The sequence below is a fragment of the Leopardus geoffroyi genome, chromosome E1 (assembly GCF_018350155.1).
Source record: "Leopardus geoffroyi isolate Oge1 chromosome E1, O.geoffroyi_Oge1_pat1.0, whole genome shotgun sequence".
NCBI classification, from domain to species: domain Eukaryota; kingdom Metazoa; phylum Chordata; class Mammalia; order Carnivora; family Felidae; genus Leopardus; species Leopardus geoffroyi.
Genome location: NC_059330.1, coordinates 55192768 through 55215075, shown reverse-complemented (window position 1 = coordinate 55215075; position 22308 = coordinate 55192768). Strand labels below are relative to the sequence as shown.

At 57.3% G+C, this 22308-nt stretch overlaps 1 protein-coding gene across 1 annotated transcript; it reads left to right on the top strand.

Annotated features, from left to right (window-relative positions):
- The first annotated feature begins 3267 nt into the window (after positions 1-3267).
- On the top strand, positions 3268-21795 carry HID1 (HID1 domain containing). The gene is made up of 19 exons (XM_045490787.1): positions 3268-3472; positions 8751-8900; positions 9412-9582; positions 10122-10238; positions 10834-10940; positions 11205-11321; positions 12928-13150; positions 13332-13388; positions 14204-14344; positions 14525-14615; positions 14836-14987; positions 15108-15186; positions 17038-17202; positions 18388-18615; positions 18955-19061; positions 19566-19646; positions 20247-20338; positions 20484-20642; positions 20899-21795. The coding sequence occupies exons 1-19, from the start codon at positions 3407-3409 to the stop codon at positions 20960-20962; spliced, it is 2367 nt and encodes a 788-aa protein (XP_045346743.1). The 5' UTR covers positions 3268-3406; the 3' UTR covers positions 20963-21795.
- Positions 21796-22308: the final 513 nt, after the last annotated feature.

Genomic DNA, 22308 nt, shown 5'->3' with positions numbered 1-22308 from the left:
ACCTAGATGTATCAGTGGTCACTTTCCTCAAGATAATATTTTTTCCAGCCTACAGGGGCAAGAGTGCCCAGGGACCTTCTAAGATTTCCTCAAGATGGACACCAAGATTTCCTGAGGAGCAGAGTACCCAGTGAACAGGAGAAGACCTCCTGAGGTTGGAGGAGGATAAGCTGATTTATTTAAATCCATCCCTTGAAAGCTGATGGGAGGAGCAAGGTCTCTGGATGTCGAGTAATATTTTGGTGCCGCTGGGAGTTCCTGGTTGCAAATCCCTGAAATGGCTCCAAGTGATGGACAAGACCAAAGGGCTCACAATTACTCCCTTGGGATGGCCAGGTAACACCTGCTCTTGGTTTTTGTTTTTTTTTTGAAGTAAAATTTATTGAGGCATGTTTACATACCATAAAATCTATCCCTCTTAGGTGTATGTGAACTTCGACAAACATATGCAGTCATTGAACTACCACCATGATCATAGCACAGAATGTTTCCATCACCCCAAAGAGTTTCCTCATACCTTTTTTTTTCTTTTCAAAAAAATTTTTTTACAGTTTTTTAAAAAATGTTTATTTATTCTTGAGGGAGTGAGCAGGGAAAGGGCAGAGAGAGAGGGAGACACAGAATCCGAAGCAGGCTCCAAGCCTGACGTGAGGCTCGAACTCACAAACTGCGAGATCATGACCTGAGCTGAAGTCGGATGCTTAACTGACTGAGCCACCCAAGCGTCCCTAAAAATTTTTTTTCATGTTTATTTATTTTTGAGAGAGACAGCGAGAGACAGAGTCTGAGCAGGGGAGGGACCGAGAAAGAGGGAGACACAGAATCTGAAGCAGGCTCCAGGTTCTGAGCCTGATGCGAGGCTCAAACTCACAAACCAGGAGATCATGACCTGAGCTGAAGTCAGATGCTCAGCCGAGCCACCCAGGTGCCCCTCCTCATATCTTTCCATAGTCCATCTCTCAGCCTACTCCCAGCCCAAGGCAACAATCCCTTCTTTGTTTTCTGTCCCAATGTTTTGTCTTTTTCCAGAATGTCATATAAATGATATAATACAGTAAGCTGCCTTCTGTGTCTGGCACAGTACTTTTGAGATTCATTCACATTGTTGCTGCCTGGATCAGTGGTTTGCTCCTTTTTGTTGCTAAATACTAGTCCCATTGTGCCGGTGACCCCCAATCCGTTTATCCGCCAGATGATGGACATTTGGGCAGTTTCCACTCTTTGGTGATTATAAATGAAATTGCTGTAAGCATTACACAGGCTTTTTGTTTGGATATATGTCTTCATTTTTCCTGGGTAAATACCACAAGTGGGACTAGTGAGTCATGTGGTAACTGTATAATTTAACTTTATAAGAAAATATAAATGCTCCCCATCCTCACCAGTATTTGGCATTGTCGTTTTTATTTTTTTAACCCATTCTAATAGGTGTGTAATAATTATTACATTATGGTTTCAATTTGCATCTCCTTGATGACTAACATTCCAAAAATTTTTTAATGTTTATTTATTTTTGAGAGAGAGAGAGCTCGAGGGGGACAGAGGATTCGAAGCGGGCTCCATTCTGACAGCAGTGAGCCCAGTGTGGGGCTTGACCTCATGAAGAGTCAGATCTCGACAATCTGAGCTGAAGTTGGACGCTCAACCGACTGAGCCACCCAGGCTCCCCAAGATTCTGAAAAATTTTTTAATGTTTTATTTTATTTTTGAGAGAGAGAGAGAAAAACAGAGTGTGAGAGGGGGAGGGGCAGAGAGAGAGGGAGACACAGAATCCAAAGCAGGCTCCAGGCTCCGAGCTGTCAGCACAGAGCCCAATGTGGGGCTCGAACTCATGAACTGTGAGATCATGACCTGAGCCAAAGTCAGTCGCTCAACCGACTGAGCCACCCAGGTGCCCCAAGATTCTGAATTTTTAATGTCACTGCGGCCTGGACTGAGGTTGGGTGATTTGTAGAGTAGACTGGATTTTAATTATTTTTTTAATGCCAAATAAAGACACTATTCCTTTGTTATCTCGGAGGGATTAGAAAAGCCACAGAGCCTGCTCAGAATGTTATCCAGGGCAGGGAAAACCCACCTCTGGAGCAAGGACAGAGCTATCCTTCAGAGTCTGCTCCTTGGGTGACAGGGCAACATCCTTGTCCCCCTCCTCTCTGCCTCCATGCCTGTCCTACCCTGCTTTGTGCCACCCTTTCACTGGATAGATGGTCCACCCCTCATTTTTCACCTGTGGGATTCCTATTTAAGCTAAATGCCACCTTTCTTTGAAGCACCTTAGGATTTCCAGAAGCTTCCAGACACAGCATGCAAGATGATATGGAAAAAATGCTGCCTCTTTTGGTGCCAGAGTTGGATTTGCTGTTTTGGTTTTGTTCTTTAGCAGTTGTGTGAGTTGTCATTACTTTGGGCAAGCAATGTAATTGCTTTGAACTTCAGTTTCCCCTCCTGTAAAATGGGGATAATACTTACCTCAGAGGTAGGTTTTTCTTGTGTTAGAGGCATCATCATCATTGATAATATTAATTTGCCTCTATCAAAGGCTCACTCAGCTGAACCATATTTACTTCTTTCCTCGTTTCTTTCCCAAGCCAATCGCTCATAAAGGGCAGGCCCCGTGACTTAAGCTCCCAATGTCCCTGTCCTTGACACAGTGTTAGTAAATAACAGTCCCGCAACACATTTTGTTGAAAACAGATGGACCTCCAAGCATTCTCAGGGAAGGCAGGTGGCCAGAAAGGAGTTGTGGGACCTGGGGGACCCTCCAACTCTCATCAGGCCAGGGAGCTGCTTTTCTGGAGCCTGGGGCTTGTGGCTGGAAAAAAGCGGGGCTGTCTGGTGATGTGGGTTTGACAGGTCAAATAAAAGGGAACCAGGAAAGCAAATACCGAGGGGGGAAAAAAAAAGAATGGGGAGAATCGGGATTGACAAGGAAGAAACTCAAAGGAGAGGGCTGCCTGGGAAAGTATGGGCCCAGAGTTGCGTGGGACCAACGGTGAGGATGGGGGCAGGGAATGGGAGGCTGGGAGGGTTGCGGGCCCTGGCGGCCGAGTGGAAATGGGAGAGCTGGAACAGGGACAGCGCTCTGAAGCCGAAGGGAGGGCGCAGAGGTACGGGGTCCGGGGGAGCAGGACGCCCGGAGTGCGTGGCGACAGTGGATCCGAGGGGGAGACTCCCGGCGCACGCAGCGGGCGGGGCGGGGCGCGGCAGGTGCGGGGGCGGAGCCACGTGAGGGCGGAGCCAAGTGGGGAGGAGCCTGGAGGGGGCGGGGCCGACGCCGGGCCCGCAGGCGGGGTTCGCCGCTCCTCTTCTGCGAGAGCAGCGGGGGCCGCGGAGCTGGAGCTGGAGCCGGAGCCCGGGCCGGGGCGGGAGTCGGGGCCGGGGCCGGGCCGGAGCGGGCTCCAGCGATATGGGGTCGGCCGACTCTAAGCTGAATTTCCGAAAGGCGGTGATCCAGCTCACCACCAAGACGCAGGTGCGACCGGGGCCCTGGCCTCCCCACCCACCTGCCGGGCTGGGGGCTGGGCAGGGCCGGGGGGGCTGCGCGAACTTGGCTTGTCAGGAGATGGGGGACCGGCTGGCCTGCAGGGTGACGCTGAAGCCAGGGCCGGAGTGGGACCCTTGGCCTGTAGCCCAAGGCTTCATCCCCTAGCCCTAGTCCCTCACCCCCAGCCTCCTCTCCCGGGAATATCCCTCTATCCGCAGCCGCTGTTGCCACCTTAGGCTGACGTGTGCCTACTCCCAGAGCCGGCATCGCTGCTGTCCGCCACCTGTCCCGCCCCCTCCCCCCACCCCACCCCCGCTCCCGCCCCTCCAGCCTCGCGTCTCCAGCTTCCTCTCCTTCCCGCCCCCATCCACCCATCCACCTCCCTGCTCCCCTCCCTGCCCCTCGGTGCCCGAGGTTCCCAGACGCACAGACCCTGGCTGATTCAATGCAAACAAAGCCGGGCCGGCGCCTGCCGGGTCGGGGAAAACAGCTGGTGCGCGCTGGTAGCGGCCTCTCTGGGCCCAGGTCGATGTCCACAGCAAGGGAAGGCCCGGGTCTTCCTGAGAACGTGCAAAGAGTGGCGGGCAGCACTGCAGCCTAGCAAAGAGACCTGTTCCCAGGCCCATGAAGTCCGGTTTCCCAGCTGGGGATCACTGCTCCAGGGGGCTCCTCCTCTGAGGCCCAGCGGTGGGGATGGCTGTGTTTTCAGGTACCCTCTGTTCTCTGGGTCAGGGCTGACAACCCACCAAGTTGTCTTTGACTGGCTGGTGTGGGGCCTGGGGATGTCTTTCAGCCCAGTCCATGCCTGCACACTCCCCTGAATTCGCAAGTGGCACAGGGATCACCTCCTTGCCCCCAACATATAGGACCTGGCCCCAGCAAGGCTGCTTCTCTGCCTACCCCTTCTCTCCTTACCCCTTGAACCAGGCTGCCCTGGCTACAGAGATATCCAGCCTTGATTCCGCAGATCCCCCACTTTCAAGGGAGTCAGGACTGCTGTCTGGGACTTTCCTCTTACCCTTACCCCCAAGGGCTCTCTCTTGCTCATGGCAGTTAGAGTGGGACTGAGGGAGCCATCTCCCCACAGCCAGCTGGTCACAGCTCCAGAGGCTGGGCCTCTCGTCTTATACCCTCTCATTCCCACGAGAGATAGGTCAGGTGCCTGGCAAATGCCCAGGGCCTCTGGAGAGTCCAGACCCAGCTAAGAGGCATTTGATAGAAACCAGATTTGCTTCTCAGCCACTTCCCTGATGGCTCCTGATTCATTCTAGCACTTGGCTTTTTGGGGATGGGGCTTCTAGGTCTATGGGTGGGAAGTGGGCCAGCCCCTCTGTGTGGGGCCACAGGGAGAGGAGGGAGGGAGGCAGACTCCCATGTTTACCTACCAGGGGAAGGAAACACCTTGTTGGAGGAATGAACTATGGGCTGTTGGCTCAGCAGGCAGGGTCCTTTGCCAGACCAGCAGGACTAGCTCAGCCAGGTCCCAAAGGATCTGGATAGATTAGATTCCTACCTGCGCTAGCCCTCTCCCCAAAATACAGTGTGCCCATGGCTTTCCCGGCCCTGTTATGGAGCTGGCTGCGATGCTACAGTCCCGTTTCCCAGCTGAGGACAGTGAGTTGGCTAGGGTCAAGACTGGAGCTGGAGACCAGGTTGGGTCTCCCTCCAGAGACCAGTAGGGCCCTGCAGGTGGGAAGGGACCTGGGGTGGCATGAGGGAGAGACCCTGAAGCCTCTGGTCCTGCAGAGTAACTTGGCTTGGGCAGCTGGGGAGTGAAGACCAGATCCCAGTTGGTTGTTCCAGAACTTGCCACTCAGAATCCCCAAGGAGACTCAGGCCAGTGGTCCACAGGGTGTCCTCTAGTCTCAGATCCTCAGAGGCTGTGCTGTGAACACAGATGTTTGTTCTGGGCCGCAGACAAACCGACCCAGCACCTTTTCCTGTGGCGTGGACGTGAGCCACCACCGCTGGGCCTTCCCTGTCTTCCTGCACTGCATCCTGTTTTCTTCCTGCCCTGGGCTAGGCCCGACCCTGGTCCTGAGGCTTAGCAGTTTGGGTTGTGTTTCCTGAACCTTCCCTAGGATGGGTGGGGCGCTAGAAGGAGGACCTTCCTGGACCCGGAACCCTCCCCTAGATCCTGCCTTTTTGGAGATTCTCTCTGTAGGCCAGGTGAAACCTGGTGGGTCCGTGTTTACGTGTGTGCACATATATGTGCGTGTGAATCTGTGGTGACACGGTCCTCCAGGACAGGTCACCCTTAGCAGACTAGAGCACTTGTGGTCCTTCCTTCCCTCTCACCCCCAGCAAGTTGAAAAGATGTAGCTGGGCCCCTAAGCTGGTGGGGGGTCTGGCCTGAGCAGATGTTGGCAAAACCGGGCTAAGAATATCTGGTTTCCCACCAGGGTAGTTCAATTCCTATGCCCTGGCAGCAAGAGCGTTCCTACCTCCAGCAAAAATACTCTTTTCAAAAAAGACTGGCTTGGACTCTAGAAGCTTCCGCGAGTTGTGTGGAGCCCAGCTCAGGTAACTGGGACCGGAGCTAAGCTGTGTTTCTCCCCTCAGAAGCCTGAGAGGCTCCAGTGACCCTGGCCAATACCCATAGCATCAGGCCAGCCTGGGGTAGCCAGGTGATGGTGACCGAGCTGAAGCCAGGTGATGGTGACCGAGCCGCAATGGGAGCCAGAGAGCTGGGACTCTCTTCTGCTTCTTGGTTGGACTAGCCTGGGGCCTCCTAAGTTTCCTTCTAAGTCTCTCTCCTCATTTTGAATTCAGTCCCTAGGTGATACTTGCCTGATGAACTGGGCCAGAGGTCAAGTCCACTGGTGCTCAGATGAGTTTCTGCCCCTTTAAGGGGGTAGTAACCACCTGGGTGGCGGGGAAAGTGGCAGAGATGGGGGCTTCCCAGAGGCGCTCCCAGGTTTTCTAGGATGTCCTTCCCCACCCCAATCCTGGTCACCCACACTGTGTGTGTGTGTGTGTGGGGGGGGGGGGTTGTGGCATCCTGTGACTCCAGTGACTGTCAGAGGGCTGTCCTGGCTGAGGGCAGGAGGGCCGGCAAACCCCAGCCCCAGGGCCCCTCCTTTGGCCTTTGTTCTTCTCCCCAGCTAACTTGTCCTACCAGTTCTGAGACTGAGCAGGCCCTGGTACCAGGCCTGGCCTGAGGGCCATGGCCATGTGCTGTCCCCCAAGTGCTCTCCTGTAACTTGGAAGGTGGGGGGCGCTGCTTGGGGAGTGGGCCAGGGTACACGTGGACCTTGGTGAGGCTTTCTACCCCACCCGGAGCTTGGACAGCCCCACTGGTGCTCAGCCCTGCCCAGGGACTAGATTGAAGCGATCTCTAGGACTAATGATGGCCTTTCCCTGAACAAATATTGGCTGAACATCTGCCATATGCCCCAAGTGCAGGGTCAAGGAAACAGGGCTGGTGGGCTAATGGGGCCTTGAGGCAGGTGCGTTGAGACCCTGGAGTCAGGGCCTATGATGAGTGACTGAGGGTGGGGAGCAGGGTCCCAAGGTGGAAGCAATCCTATCTGGATCTAGAGCTCTGGGAGAATTCTTGGAAGAAGGGGATTCAGAGGACGGAGTTATTTTTAAATGAGATATATATATATATATATATATTTTTTTTTTTTTTTTTTTTTTTTTTTTTTTTGATGGTAAGAGTAATGCACACTGTGTGTGGATTTGTGTGGTAGCAGGGCATTTATCAGCGCTTTCAGAGAAGGGAGGAGGCTGGGTTGATGGAGCAACCAGGGTCTCTTGTGGGAGCTGCTGTTCAGAGGGTGCCTTGGACACCCTGGCCCTCAGCAGACGAACATTCAAAAGGAAAAAATAGTGATATGTGCACTTGCCAAAAAGTATCAGTTACAAAATAAAAACCACCCAGAGAGTTAATCTCTGTGAACATTCTGTCATTTTCTTCTAGGCTTTTATTGCTGTATAATTTAGCAAAGATTGTGACCACCTTGTAGTTAGTTTTTGCCTTATCTTTTCCACACAGTGTTGTACCTTGAGTGTTTTTCATTCATTAACACTCCTTGGGAACACGGTTCTGGTGGTTTGCATAATAACCTGTTATATGGAAGTGTCTTAACTTTTTGAGTGTTCCCTGATTGTTGGCTAGTTAGGTCGATTCCAACTTCTCACTATTATCAACCATTGCCCGTCAGTGAGCATCCTTATACGTGCACCTGTCTGATCATTTCTTTAGGGTTTCTAGAAGTGGAATTGATGATTCAAATTGGTGCCCTCTGTGAACTGCCTATGTGATTCAAAATGCACAACTGTGTTTAAGGTGTGTCACTTCCCTAGGACCGGTGGGACTTTGGAATGTGCTAGAAGGGTGGGCATGCGGGGAAGAGGGGACAGTCCGAGCAAAGGCAAAGAGAAGTTGTGACAGGGTTGTGTCATAGGGATAGTACATAGTGGTGTGTGTGCGTCCGTGTACAGTATGTGTGTGTGTGCATACGTGTGTAGATACGTGTGCACACATGTGTGCACGCATGTAGGTATGTTAGGTCAGATCTTGGCTGACTGTCTGGCCCAGGTCTGGACTCAGTCCTGCAGGCAGTGGGGAGCCCTAAAGGTCTCTGTGGAGGGAACAGTGCCTTTGGTGCTGTGCTTTGAACATGGGTTGGGGGCAGTGTGGAGGCAGGATTGAGGGGATAAATTTGGAGGTGGGGCCCTGGCAAGAGTGGACTGAGCTGCGGTGCTGGCAGTGAGTGCTGAGAGGAGCAGGGGCAGTCAGAGAGCCATGCGGGTTGACTCCTTTAGATTTGGGTGCGCCGGGAGAGGGTGAAGCCGGGGCCGAGGGGAGACGGTGAGGCTGGGCTTAGGCGAAATGATCATCCATCGATCATCCATCGTCTTGCCTTCTTCCTTGGGGAGGGGCATGACCTGGGTCTGGTTCCCGGGCACTTGACCTAGCAGCTTGGCCTGGGGAGGTCCCCAGGTGGGGAGGCCCTGCCAGAGGAGGACGGTGAGTTTCCCTGTCCCTCAGGGACTGAGTTAGGCTTTGGCTGCCGAACTCAGTGCCCGGCTGACCTCTGGCATCCGCACCAAGTGTCTCCAGCCTGCCTGTGCCAGCCCGGGCTCGTGATGGCTGAAGCATGGCCCCCACATGGGAGGGCTCCTGGGCACCAGCAGGGATGGCACAAGGGGACCGTGGCTTCCTTGCTGGGGCTCCCTTGGCTACAGACTGGTCAAACTGTGGGCCTGTCGGCAAGGGATAGTGTAATCACTGTGGACACACCGGGTCCCCCCACAGCCTGTGGAAGCCACCGATGATGCCTTTTGGGACCAGTTCTGGGCGGACACGGCCACCTCGGTGCAGGATGTCTTTGCCCTGGTGCCAGCGGCAGAGATCCGGGCTGTGCGGGAGGAGTCACCCTCCAACCTGGCCACTCTGTGCTACAAGGTGAGTGCAAGGTACCCCGTCCCTCGCTGCCACTCCCTGCTGGGCCACTTCCCACCCTCCCAGGGGGGCGTGGAAGCTGGCCCAGCCCTGGGGACCGAGAAAGCAGGTCCCCATGACATCCCGCCTGCCCAGGTCTGGGCAGTCTCAAGGTGGCACCCACCTGGACCCGCTGGCTGGGCTCTGGCAGGGAAGTGATCCTGGCACCCACTCCCTGTGAGGGCTTCCTCCGGCCCCCACACATCCGCTTATTCAGCTCATCCTGTGTGGTGGACGCTGTTACTGTCACCATTTTACAGATGACGAGACAGATTCAGACAGGTGGTCACTTAGCAAGGTCTCAGCCAGTGTGCGGCCGGCTGGGCTCTCCAGTGAGGCTGCTCTCTGGGCCACCTCCCGTCCCCCTGGGCTGACTGAGCCAGTCTGCCTCTACCCCTCCAAAGCCTGGAGTGACCCCAAGTGTCAGAGCCCCACTCCCCACCCTTCTAGTGTACCCCTCTGCGTGTGCCCACAGGCCGTGGAGAAGCTGGTGCAGGGAGCGGAGAGCGGCTGCCATTCGGAGAAGGAGAAGCAGATCGTTCTGAACTGCAGCCGGCTTCTCACCCGTGTGCTGCCCTACATCTTTGAGGACCCTGACTGGAGGGGCTTCTTCTGGTCCACCGTGCCCGGGGCAGGGCGAGGAGGGGTCTGTGGGCCTGGCTGTGGGGCTGGGTGGGAGGTGATGGGGAGACAGGGAGAGAACCCATTTGGGGTTGGTCATATTCCTCCAAATCTCTTGTGGCGTTTGGGAAGTACAAGAGTAGGCGAGTAGGGGGTGCTACTGAGGAGGGGCCTTCTCCCACAGGGGTCTCTGCCCCTGCAGCTGGGCACATGTGGGGCAGGGCAGCTGGGCACTTGCCCTCCCTGGCTGCCCCCTCCCGGGCCGAGGACAGGACCCCAGTGATTCCCAGCAGGCCTGAGGCTCTAGAGTTTTAGGGACCTGGCCTGGCTCCTCCCAGTCAGTGGGGAGGGTTTTTCCTCCCAGGGTCCCAGCCCTGCTCCTGCTCTGGCCCCCTTCTGCCTAAAGAGGTTTGAGGTGATTGGGAATCTACTTCCTTTCTCTTCTGCCTCTACCTTCATCCCACTGCCCATGGGTGCCTGCCTGGGCCCAGATCCCAGCCGCCTTCTGGGGCCACCTCTCCTTGGCCAGCGACCACTGAGGCGGCCTATATGTTATGTCCCTAGCAGGGAGAGGACGACGACGAGAATGCCCGGCCCTTGGCTGAGTCCTTGCTTCTGGCCATCGCTGACCTTCTCTTCTGCCCAGATTTCACTGTCCAGAGCCACCGCAGGAGCACTGTGGTGAGAGCCCCCCAGTCTTCCACCCCCCAGACCGGGGAGGGCTCTGGTCCTGGGTTGGGGCTGGTTGAAGTTCCCTGGGGCGGGACGCTGTGAGGGCAGGGGCTGCTCTGGGAGAGCCGGGCAGGTCTGGGAAGGGCTGGTGGCTGGTACAGCTGGAGAGGAGCCAGCTGGTGCCTGGCCCTGCCCCCTGTATCCGGGAGGCTGGCACAAGCACCCATTGTCCTCGCCTAGGCAGTGGGTGGGGGGGTGTGGGGCTTGGACGGAGGAGGTCTGGCCCTCTCACTTCTTGGGGGCCCATGGACTCGACCTTGAGTGTTCTGTGCCCCCCACCCCCACGCACCTCCAGGTGCACCCAATTCCGTTCCCTTCCCACCCCCTCTCTCTCTCCCTGCCTCAAACTGGACCGAGCAAGTAAAAGAACCAGAGGAGAAAAATGAGCTTTCAAGAACATTAATTTCTTCCCTTGTGCATTATCACCTGGGGCATTTTGAGGCTCTGTCTTTAGGATAATATGAGGGTCTCTGCCCCCAGGGATGACAATGGGGGGTCTTGATCACTCACCCCCAGCCTGATCACTCTCTGACCGTGTCCCCAGGACTCGGCAGAGGATGTCCACTCTCTGGACAGCTGTGAATACATCTGGGAGGCTGGCGTGGGCTTTGCTCACTCTCCCCAGCCCAACTACATTCATGACGTGAACCGGTGAGCTTTGGTTGGACCCGGAGCCCACAGTGTGGCTGGACCCCAGGCCTTCCCCCCACTCCCCGGCCCAGAGAGGGAACCACGCATGGGGTCTTTCAAGGAGACCCTGTCCACTTGGGACCCAACATCAATCTGATAGACATCGCGTGGGGTCATTGCTTTTCATGGACTTGAGCTGGGGCCGGGCAGGGTGGGCATGCCCTCCGACAGGAGAATTGCCATCCTCAGGTCCTGAACCCCCTGCCGTAACCCCCCCTCCCTAAGGATGGAGCTGTTGAAACTGCTGCTGACATGCTTCTCTGAGGCCATGTACCTGCCCCCGGCTCCGGACAGTGGCAGTACCAACCCGTGGGTGCAGTTCTTTTGTTCCACGGAGAACAGGTGAGGGGCCCCTGGCCTTTCTTTCCATTCTTCTGGTTCCAGGCAGCTGGGAGCGGAGGCTGCTCTCCAGCCCCGAGTCTCAGTTGAGGGGAGGTGCTGCCCCCTGGTGGTGATGGCTTGTAATGTACCGGCCACACGTTGTGCTCTCAAAGTCCAATGTCCCAACTGTGTGTGTGGGGGGGGGGGGGGGGGGGGGGGGCGGGGGAGGTTGGGGTAGGGGAATGGTGCCTGGGTCCTCCATGTAGAGCTGTGCTGTCCCGTAGAAATATAATGCCAACCGCATATGCAAGTCGAACATTTCCAGTAGTGACAGTAAAAGAATAAAAAAGAAGCAGGTGGACTTAATTCTAATTTTTCATTTAACCGAATATATCCGAAATACTACTACCATTGAGCATGTAACCAGTGTGCAGAATTATTGAGAGGTTTTACATTCCCTTCACGCTAAGTTTTCAAAATCCGCCGTGGAGTTTATACTTACATCCGCATTCAGACCAGCCACGTTGTAAACTCTCAACGGCTACATGTGGCTTGTATCTAGCAGGGCCACTGAAGAGTGGCTGGGGAGAAGGCATCGTGAAATACCCCGAAGGATGGGGAAGCCTGGCCCACATGGGGGCGTCCCTGGGCTCTGGGGGCACATGGTGGGACTTAGCAGCTACACGTGCTGTGCAGAGCTGTGCCCAGGGTGCAGGCAGCTCAGGAGGCTCCCTGAGGGGAAGCCCCCCACCCTGTGGGACCCCAGCCCGTTTTTTGAAGTCCCAAGGGAGGGTATCTGCCTCTCAAAGACCTGAGGGTCATTGTCAAGCCTGTAGATGGTGCAGTGCCAAGAATGGACCCTGATGTAAACTGTGGGCTTTGATGATGTGTCCACGTGGGTTCGGTGTGGCAAAGTGCCGCGCTGGCATGGGCTATCGGTCGTGCGGGAGGCTGTGCGTGTGTGGGTGCAGGGGGTACAGGGGAATCTCTGTTCCTTCCTTGTGATTTTTGCTGTGAACCTAAAACTGCTCTAAAAATAGTCTTACATTTATTTTATTTATTTATTTTTTTTTTTCAACGTTTATTTATTTTCAGGACAGAGAGAGACAGAGCATGAACGGGGGAGGGGCAGAGAGAGAGGGAAACACAGAATCGGAAACAGGCTCCAGGCTCTGAGCCATCAGCCCAGAGCCTGACGTGGGGCTCGAACTCACGGACTGCGAGATCGTGACCTGGCTGAAGTCAGACGCTTAACCGACTGCGCCACCCAGGCGCCCCAAAATAGTCTTACATTTAAAAAAAATAGGCTTTAGCCCTTGGGAGAAAAAGCTAAGGGGTATCGACACGATTTCCCATATAACTGGCCATCCCACTCTTGGTAATAAATTCCTCTGCGCTTGGCCCAGCCTGGCCTGGGTTCTGGATGCAGGCAAGGACAAGGCGGGGTGTCTCTCTTAACTCAGGAGGGGATCAGCCTGGTTCTGTAATCTGGCTCCCAGCCTAGGGCGAGCGCCGGAACACTTGTGGAACGAGGGGGTGGCCTGGCTGACCCTCCTGCGTGGCCACCTGGGAGGTGGACGAGGGCTGGTCTCGTGGTCTCCACAGCCTCGCCCCTCCTCTGCCGCAGACACGCCCTGCCCCTGTTTACTTCCCTCCTCAACACCGTGTGTGCCTATGACCCTGTGGGCTACGGAATCCCCTACAACCACCTGCTCTTCTCCGACTACCGGGAACCCCTGGTGGAGGAGGCTGCCCAGGTGCTCATTGTCACCCTGGACCATGACAGTGCCACCAGCGCCAGCCCCACCGTGGACGGCACCACGACAGGCACTGCCATGGATGACGCGGACGTAAGGATGGGAGTGGGGGGAGGGCAGCTGGCCCTGCCAGGCTCGGGGCACTCTCTTTAGCAGAGCTGGGCAAGGCATACCAGGTGGACACCTCGTGGTGAGCCTGGGGATGTCTGAGGGAGCCCTGGGGTAGGGGCAAGGGGTGAAGCCACCCGCTTATCCCAGGCTTCACTCTTGGCAGCCTCCAGGACCTGAGAACCTGTTTGTAAACTACCTGTCCCGCATCCATCGTGAAGAGGTGAGTCGAACACTCCTCTTGCTCCAGTGGATTTTCAATGCCCACCCCCCACAATGGTTATGGCCTTGCAGGGGGGCGAGGGGTTGGACATGAGATAGGGTAGGGGGAGCCCTGACCCCTACAGGAAGGAACCAGGGTCCCTGTGGACTTGGCCACCCCTGGTGAAACCGTGATGGCAGGACTTCAAGGGTTTTGAGACGCAGGAAAGGGCTGATGGCCTCAACTGGGTAAGGACAACTGGGCAGACTTCCAGGAGGAGGTGGCTCTGAGGTCAGCTTTTGGTCAGGGGAATGACAGTGGCCTTAGAGGCCAGGCAGACCTGAGTTCTTGCGTCCTGGGACCTTGGGGGAGGTTCTTGTGTTCCCAGAGCGCTGGCTTCTGCGGCTGTAACATGGAAACAGTAACTGCCCCCTTGCCTTGTTGAGAGGATTTCTTGTAGCAGGTGCTGAGTGAGTGACCGCTCTTTGAGAATAGTAGAGTGTGCCTCCGGTGTGACAGGGCGATGGGGAGGGGTGGGGGCATAGCATCGGTTAACACAGAGTCCAGTTCAGAGTGTGGGTGTGGGGGGTCACTAAGAGCAGCCTCGCTCGGGGACAGGGGAGCCTGTGGTCTGGGGGAGGGGCAGGAGTTCCCTCCGGACCTGCCCTGGACTCAGTTTCCTGAGGGGCCTGCATCAGGACAGCTATTGATGACAGAACCTGGGCCTTTCAGGCTCTAGAGGTGGGACCAGGCTCCGGGGGAATGAGGAGGCGTTTGTGGGGAAGCCGCAGCCACAGAGGGCTGGACTGGACAGGTCCCCGCTGTCCCCCACTCAGGACTTTCAGTTCATCCTCAAGGGCATAGCCCGGCTACTCTCCAACCCTCTGCTCCAGACCTATTTGCCCAACTCCACCAAGAAGATCCAGTTCCATCAGGAGCTGCTGGTCCTCTTCTGGAAGCTCTGTGACTTCAATAAGGTGGGCTGGCCTCGGGGACCTGGCCTGGTGGGCAGCGGTCTCCCCTGAGATGGGGAGCGGCCACTCTGGATAGCCCAGGGTTGGGGACAGTGTCTGGGGACACTCCCAGGATGGGGAGGGGGTGGGGCAGAGCCGTCTCCCCCCTGACCCTGCCCACCTGTCTCCCCCCCCCCCCCCCAGAAATTCCTCTTCTTTGTGCTGAAGAGCAGTGATGTGCTGGACATCCTGGTCCCCACCCTCTATTTCCTCAATGATGCCCGAGCGGATCAGTGTAAGGCTGGGGGCGGGCATGAGATCCCGGGGGGGGGGGGGGCTTCTTTGTAGAGGGGTGGGTCGGGCCGGTCTGTGCTGCCCCCCGGGAGCTCAGGCTTGGGGCTCTGACCTCCCAGAAGGGACTTCTTCCTGGGCTTCTGAGATGGGTCTCTGCCCCGGGCTCCCTTCCTCCCCTCCGCACCCTGTGTGGTGACTTCTCTCATTACCGCCTGCCGCAGCTCGGGTGGGCCTGATGCACATTGGAGTCTTCATCCTGTTGCTTCTGAGCGGCGAGCGGAACTTTGGGGTGCGGCTCAACAAGCCCTACTCAGTGCGCGTGCCCATGGACATCCCGGTCTTTACCGGCACCCACGCAGACCTGCTCATTGTGGTGAGGGGCCTCCCTCAGCCAGGGCCTGGGGACGGGGGGGGGGGGGGGGGGGGGATGTCGTTTTGGCCCAGTCTGGAGGTGGAGGGGACCCCACGGCCACCCCTCTGCCTCCTCGTACAGGTATTCCACAAGATCATCACCAGCGGTCACCAGCGGCTGCAACCCCTCTTCGATTGCCTGCTCACCATCGTGGTCAACGGTAGGGGGGCTGGGAGCCCGCCTTCCCAGTGCTCACCACCAGGTGGCGCCAGGCCACGGGCTGACCGGCCGCGCCTCCCTGGCTCAAACCCCCTCCCTTCCAATAGCAGTATGATGGTAGCTTCCTTTACACTGGTCAATTTTCTAGTAGCCACATTAAAAACAACAACAACAACAACAACAAAACAAGCAGGTGACAATAATTTTATAATATATTTTATGTAATCCACTCTATCCAAAATACCGTCATCTCAACATATAACTATACCCCCTGCAAATTATTAGGATATACATTTCTTAATTTTTAAAATTTACTTATTTATATAAAAGTTTTAAAATGTTTATTTTTGAGAGAGAGAGAGAGAGACAGAGCGTGAGCAGGGGAATGGGCAGACAGAGAGGGAGACACAGAATCCAAAGCAGGCACCAGGCCCTGAGCTGTCAGCACAAAGCCTGATACGGCACTTGAACCCAACAAACTTGGGATCATGACCCGAGCTGAAGTCAGACATTTAACCAACTGAGCCACCCAAGCGCCCCTTAAATTTATTTATTTTTGAGAGAGAGAGAGAGAGAGAGAGAGAGGGGAAAAAAAAAAAACAAAACAAAAAAACGAACGAGCGGGGGAGGGGCAGAGAGAGGAGGATAGAGAGAATCTGGAGCAGACTTTGTGCTTTCAGCAGTCTCACAAACCGTGAGATCATGACCTGAGCCGAACTAAAAAATCAGAGCCACGCAGGCGCCCCCCAAATTATTGGGATATTTTATATTCTTCTTCACATCCAGTCTCCAAAATCTTGTGTATTTCACAGGTGCAGCACATCTCGGTTAGAAGTAGCTTTGTTTCAAGTGTTTAATGGCCACAAACAGCTTGTGGTGACCGTGCCGGACAGCACGGATTTGGACAGTGTGGTCTCAGGGCGCCAGGATGTGCCCAGGCCTCCCGCAAGGACTGCAGACCCCTGTGTCCCAGGGGAGGGGCTCAGGCTGGCTGGCATGCCGGGCCCAGGAAGCAGGGTGGCTGTGGGCTGAGGCAGGATCACTTATGTGTGGCTGACTTTTGGAGAGGACGTCTTGGGAGGGAGTGGATTGGACTCCAGAGTTGATGGGCCGGAGCTGGGCCCCGGAGGCCCCTAGGTGCACCCTGAGCTCTGGGGCCAGAACCGCACCTGCCCTTCCTGGTTCACTCCCCGGCTCTGTCTCACACATTTTAACTGAGCACTGTCTCAGTGTAGCTGCTTCTGAGAAATGCATTTGTGAACGAGAAAGCCACCGTCCCTGCCCCAGCCTGGTGAGGGAGAAAGACACGAGACAAAGAAGCTCACAGATCGATATATGGCTTCATGCCATGCACAGCGCTTTATCCCTGACTCCCCCTCACAGGCCCTGCAAAAAATAAGTTTCTAATCATGCGTGGAGTATCCGTTTCATATTCCAGAAAGACTCACGGATCCTGAGTTTGTATCCCTGCTCAATCATTTTATAACGGGGAACTTTGGGCAAGTTTACAAACCTCTCCGAGTTCTGTATAAAAATGGGGATGGTTTCCTCTGTGTCCGGACCCGCCTCCGCCCCCCCCCCCCGCCACCTTTCAGAGGTGTGGCGAGGAGTGGGCGAGAGGCCATGTGTGAGTGGCTCTGTGAAGAGTAGGGCTGTCCCCCTGGAGTCCTGTAGAAGGCATGGCCAGGGTGGCCTTGGCCTCTGAGGACTCGTTCTTCCTGGCTTTGTGGGGGGCTTTACAGGCAAGGGGCAGGCCGGGGTTTGAAGCAGGAACGTCTCGTCCTGTTCAGGCTGGGGGTGCGCTGGGAGGGCTGGCGGGGGCCCCAGGAGTGAGCCGGCTCCTCCCCTGCAGTGTCCCCCTACCTCAAGAGCCTGTCCATGGTAGCTGCCAATAAGCTCCTGCATCTGCTGGAGGCCTTCTCCACCACCTGGTTCCTCTTCTCTGCTGCCCAGAACCATCACCTGGTCTTCTTCCTCCTGGAGGCCTTCAACAACATCATCCAGTACCAGTTTGATGGTGAGGCAGCAGCCCGAGCCCCTGGCCTGGATGGGAGTCAGGGCGGGCAGTGCGCAAGGACACCTTCCCGTCTAAGGAGGACGCAGCTCCCGGTCCCGCCGCCCCCCAGTCCACGCAACGTGCATTTATTAAGCACCTGCTGTATACCAAGCTCAGTGCTGGGTGGAGGGGATACGGTGGAGAGCAAAGCAGAATGCTTCCTCCCCTGTGGAGCTCCCAGCTGGGGAGGGAGGCACGGAGGGAGGCTTCAAGTGGACGGTCACCCAAACAAACAGGTCACCTTAAATCTGATGAAAGGGAAGTTCGGAGTGGCGCCGGCCCTGTGAATGTGGTAAATGCCAGGCTGCCTGCTGTAAATTCGGGCCTGGCCACTTGTTAGCTCTGTGACTGTGGGCACATAACCTCTCTGAGCGTTAGTTTCTTTGGCTATAAGACAGTCATAACGATAGTACTAAGAGTCCTTATCTCTGAGGGTGTTGGGAAGAATAAATAATACCCCACAAGAAGCATTTAGCAGAGTGTCTGGCGACTTCAATATTAGTGGTTATTATTGTTTCCAAAAGGAATATTTGCACTGATCGTGAGGGAGGAATGGGGGTGGGGGAGGGTAGAAAAGCATCGTGTGGGGTGGCAGCATATGCAAAGGCCCTGGGGTGAGATGCTGAACTGAAAGCAGAACAGTGTGGTGAGAGGCAGGACTAGAGAGCTGGATGGGGCATTGAAGGCCCAGAGCCGAGGGGATTCAGTGTGGGCAGCAGAGCACAGGCCCAGGCCATATTGTCCTTATTGTCCTTCCTTCCTGGTGACCTGGCTTAGGGACGTGGTCAAAATATTGAACAGCTGGCTTGGTGTGGACACTGACACGCTGGGCCTGCCCCACTTTGCCAGTGTTACCCCTTAGTGTGCTGGGGCGTGAGGGGGTCTGGAAGGGACTGGGGAGGGGCACGGGGGGAGCTCATCCTAGAAGCTCCTCTCCAACAATGTGACATCTCGGTATAGCCACTGCCACCCCCACTGCCGGGTGCCAGTCCTTCTGCAGCTTCGTCTCTTGGGCGCCCTGTACCCTCTCCTACCTGTGGGGTCAGACGCCCTCCTGTCCTCCAGACTCCCCCTCCCAGAAACCTGCCCGGCTGGAGGGGGAGGCGAGGGGGCCTCCCCGAGGTGAGGCGTGCTCCCTCTCTACAGGAAACTCCAACCTGGTCTACGCCATCATCCGAAAGCGCAGCGTCTTCCACCAGCTGGCCAACCTGCCCACCGACCCGCCTGCCATCCACAAGGCCTTGCAACGGCGCCGACGGACGGCTGAGCCCTTGTCCCGAACCGGCTCACAAGAGGGCGCCTCCATGGAGGGCTCCCGCCCTGCCGCCCCCGCCGAGCCCGGCACTCTCAAGACCAGCCTGGTGGCCACCCCAGGTCTGGCCCTGGCGGGTGGCAGGGGGGTGTGGGTGCCTGAGTGGTTGGGGGACAGACAGGGTCTCTGGGATGTCATGCAATCTCTGGCAAAGGGCATGGCCTGAGTTGGGAAGCTGAGGTACGGGAATGGCTGCAGGGGTGGGGGTGAGGATATTGGGAGGCAGAGGAGGACTAGCTTGGTTGGGGGGGCGGGACTGCGCCTCAGAACTGGGTGTGCGGGGGTCAGGCATGGCATCGCTAAAGTGGGGGAAAGAGGGGGCCTTGCGGGGCCCAGCGCAGATGCTTCCTCGGAGGGGCCCCACGGCAGGTGTCCTCACACCCACCTGCCCCCACCCCCAGGCATTGACAAGCTGACGGAGAAGTCCCAGGTGTCAGAGGATGGCACCTTGCGATCCCTGGAGCCCACGTCCCAGCAGAGCTCGGCGGATGGCAGTCCCACTGCAGAGGTGGGTGACGGGGACTCCCACAGTGGGGTGAGGTTGGGACTTCCCTTTCTCCCCAGCCTCTGCGGTGGGGGCCGGGCCAGGGTGCTCTGGGATTACCTGCAACAGAGGGCAGAAACCCAGTGCCCAGGGCATCTGGGGACTGGGGGTGCTTTCACAGACCTCTCCCTTGTTTACTGGTCCTAGGCTTAAGCCCTTGGCCTTCAGACTCCTCATCCATCAATCTTATCTGAGCTGAGCTGGCCTTTACCCGACCAGCCCAGTCAGCCCCTAGCCTGAAACCTGTCATCAGGCTGGGCTGGGTCGGGCAGGGCCTGAAGCCCAGGGCAAAGGATACTGGGCTGGGCTGTCCCCACTGTTCGGAGTGAGCCCCCCGCCAAGGGGGCCAGTGTCATTGCCTCCTAGATTCCAGGCTATGGGAGGGCCTGGGAAGAAGGGCTTTCCCTCTGTCCTCTGCCCCATGCCTGCTCCCTGTACCCCTCACTCCTGTCCCTTCCCTGGGTGCAGGAGCCCGGCCAGGCATGGCGGGAGCAGCGGCGACTGTCCAGCGCGTCAGCCAGTGGGCAGTGGAGCCCAACATCGGAGTGGGTGAGGGTTTGGGCAGGTGGCTCTGAGGTGGGGGTGGGGCGGGGGCTCTTGGCCCTACGAACAGCTCAGTGAAGGCTCGGAGGGGAATGTGTCCAAATCCAAGAACGAGCCTGGGAGCCAGGCTCCAGATCACTCCTTCCGGCTGGGTGACCTTGGACTCTCTGGCTGGGTTGCTTCCTCTGTCTACATTGTTCCGGAATATGCTGCAGGGTTGAACTCCAGTTGCCCACAGCGCTGGCTTCCTTACTAAGCTTTCCTTTCCAGCTTCCTTCCCCAGTTCACTTGTCCACTCCCTTGTGTGTGTCCTGTGATCACTACTAATTGTGCTTCAGTGGGGATAAACGTCCTACTTGGTCATGTCATTGCGAGGATCCAAGGGGACAGCTTTTGGCACGTAGTTTATGCTCGATGACAGGCCACAGCTCTTGCCATGAGTAACCGTCAGTGTTCATGGGCCCTGCCCTGGGCCAGGCCCTTGTTGTGGTGAGCGGGGACCCTTTCTGCCCCGGGGAGCCCGTGCTTCTGGGTCAGGGGTCAGGCCTATCCCCTCGCCGGTGGGGGCTGCTCTCCCAGCCCCGGGAACCCCCGTCCCTCCCCCAGGTTCTCTCGTGGAAGTCCAAGCTGCCACTGCAGACGATCATGAGGCTGCTTCAGGTGCTGGTTCCCCAGGTGGAGAAGATCTGCATTGACAAGTGAGGCCTGGGGAGGGGGGGGGGGCAGCAGGTGGGCCCGGGCGGGGCTGGGTGTGACCGGGAGCATGGGTCCCATGCTCCCCTCGACTTTCAGGGTGGGTTTCCCCATGTGGGCACGTTGGAAACCATCCCCTCTTCCTGGCAGGGGCCTGACGGACGAGTCAGAGATCCTGAGGTTCCTGCAGCACGGCACCCTGGTGGGGCTGCTGCCCGTGCCCCACCCCATCCTCATCCGCAAGTACCAGGCCAATTCGGGCACGGCCATGTGGTTCCGCACCTACATGTGGGGCGTCATCTACCTGAGGTGGGTCTGCCCGGCGGGGGTGGGGGTGGGGGCGGCGGGGACTCAGCGGGGGCCTCCGCTCTGGGTCCCGGCATGGCAGTAGGCTTAATGTCAAGACGGTCAACCAGGAGGGTCTCGTCTAGTCGAGGGTGGGTTCCCACTGCCTAGGGTGGGACAGCAGGGTGGAAGGGGTTTGGGCTGTACCACGTCCTAGCTCTTCCCCAGTCTTTCCTGCAAGGCCTCCCAGCACCCCCGTGACAGCCGACTCCCTCCGCAGGAATGTGGACCCACCTGTCTGGTACGATACGGATGTGAAGCTGTTTGAGATCCAGCGGGTGTGAGGCTGGGACCGGGGGAGGGTGGGGGCTCTGGCCCCTTGATGCTCCCCTGACTCCGTGTTCTGGGCTTTAAATGACCACAATCAGAGCCGGGGCTGACAGAGTGGCTGAGTCCTGGGGGGCAGGCTCTAAAGGCCCCTTGTAGCTGGGATGGTGGGGACAGGCTGTGATCAAACCCCTTTCCCTGCCCTCCCCCTCCCCAGAGGGGCATCTGGGTGGCTGTGGACTCACAGGAGCCTCCTGTCTCCAGGGCTTCAGGCCCTGGCCAGAGCCCGCGCCTCACTCTGACTCCCCCTCAAGACCCCTTTTCTGTGCTACCCACCCCCAGGGGCCACGGTGCCCTAAGGGGCTGCCCTACAGGGAGCTGTGAGCTGTCCCTTAAGGCACCTGGCAGGGACAGGGGAGCCTTTCCAAGCCTCCTAACCTGGAACCACCTGGTCCGGGACCAGGCTTGCTGCTGGGGCCCAAAGGAGGAAGGACAGTGTCCGGGTCACTTGAGGAGGAGACCAGGGGCTACTAGACTGCAGAAGCCAGACTGGGGGACCTCCTGCATTTTAGGGGTTTGGAGTGGGGTGTTGAGGGTCTCCTGCTATATTCTCTCTGGTCAACGGACGTAGCCTGACTCTCTTATCCAGTAGGGGCAGAGAAGGGTGGGGAGGGAACCATTCGATCCTCCCTGCCCCCACCCACTGCCTGGATGACTGGGGAGCGGAGGGGGCAGGATGCCACCCCTCCACCCTCCAGCTCTGGCCTCTGGGTCTCCCTCACCCTATTTGTGTCAGTACAATCTTTGCTGTGTACAATCGGCCTCTTTACACAATAAACCGTCCTCTCCATGTCCTGGCTCTTTGTACTTGGAGGGGAGGGGCTCGGGCTGTGGCTCTTGTCTTCAGGGGAGCTGGGGACTCTGTCTCCCAAAGTCAGTCCCCAGAGGGCCCTCAGCATAGGCCTGGGAACCAGCATTTATCATTTTCTCAGGTGGGGAAATGGAGGCTTGCGTCCTCTCACCCAGGATGCGGCCCCCTGGGCTCTGGCCACCCAGAGAAAGCGCCCAGGCAGGAGAGGACAGAGGCTTGCCTCCCAGCCTTCTGCACGGCCCCCAGGGGCTGTGCTGGTCCCAGGAAGCCACCAAAACAGCACTGGGGGCCCCTGGGGCTGCGGCCCTGTGCCTGGCAGTGCCCAGCATCATGGGGAGGGGCCCAGAGGCCTGCAAAGCCTGGGCTGCCCTCCCTGAGCCTCACCCTGGGCTTCACCTGGGGCCCAGCCCACTGTTTGCACTGGGCTCAGGGTGATGGATGGGCCGTCAGCGCCTCTGCCCCTTCCACCCAGTGGCTCAGAGGATCCAGCGG

Coding starts and splice junctions, on each gene's coding strand:
- HID1 (XM_045490787.1), top strand. CDS start 3,407: ATGGGGTCGGCCGACTCTAAGCTGAATTTCCGAAAGGCGGTGATCCAG. Junction 18,616..18,954: donor CAGCCTGGTGGCCACCCCAG/GTCTGGCCCTGG, acceptor CCCCACCCCCAG/GCATTGACAAGCTGACGGAG. Junction 19,062..19,565: donor ATGGCAGTCCCACTGCAGAG/GTGGGTGACGGG, acceptor CCCTGGGTGCAG/GAGCCCGGCCAGGCATGGCG.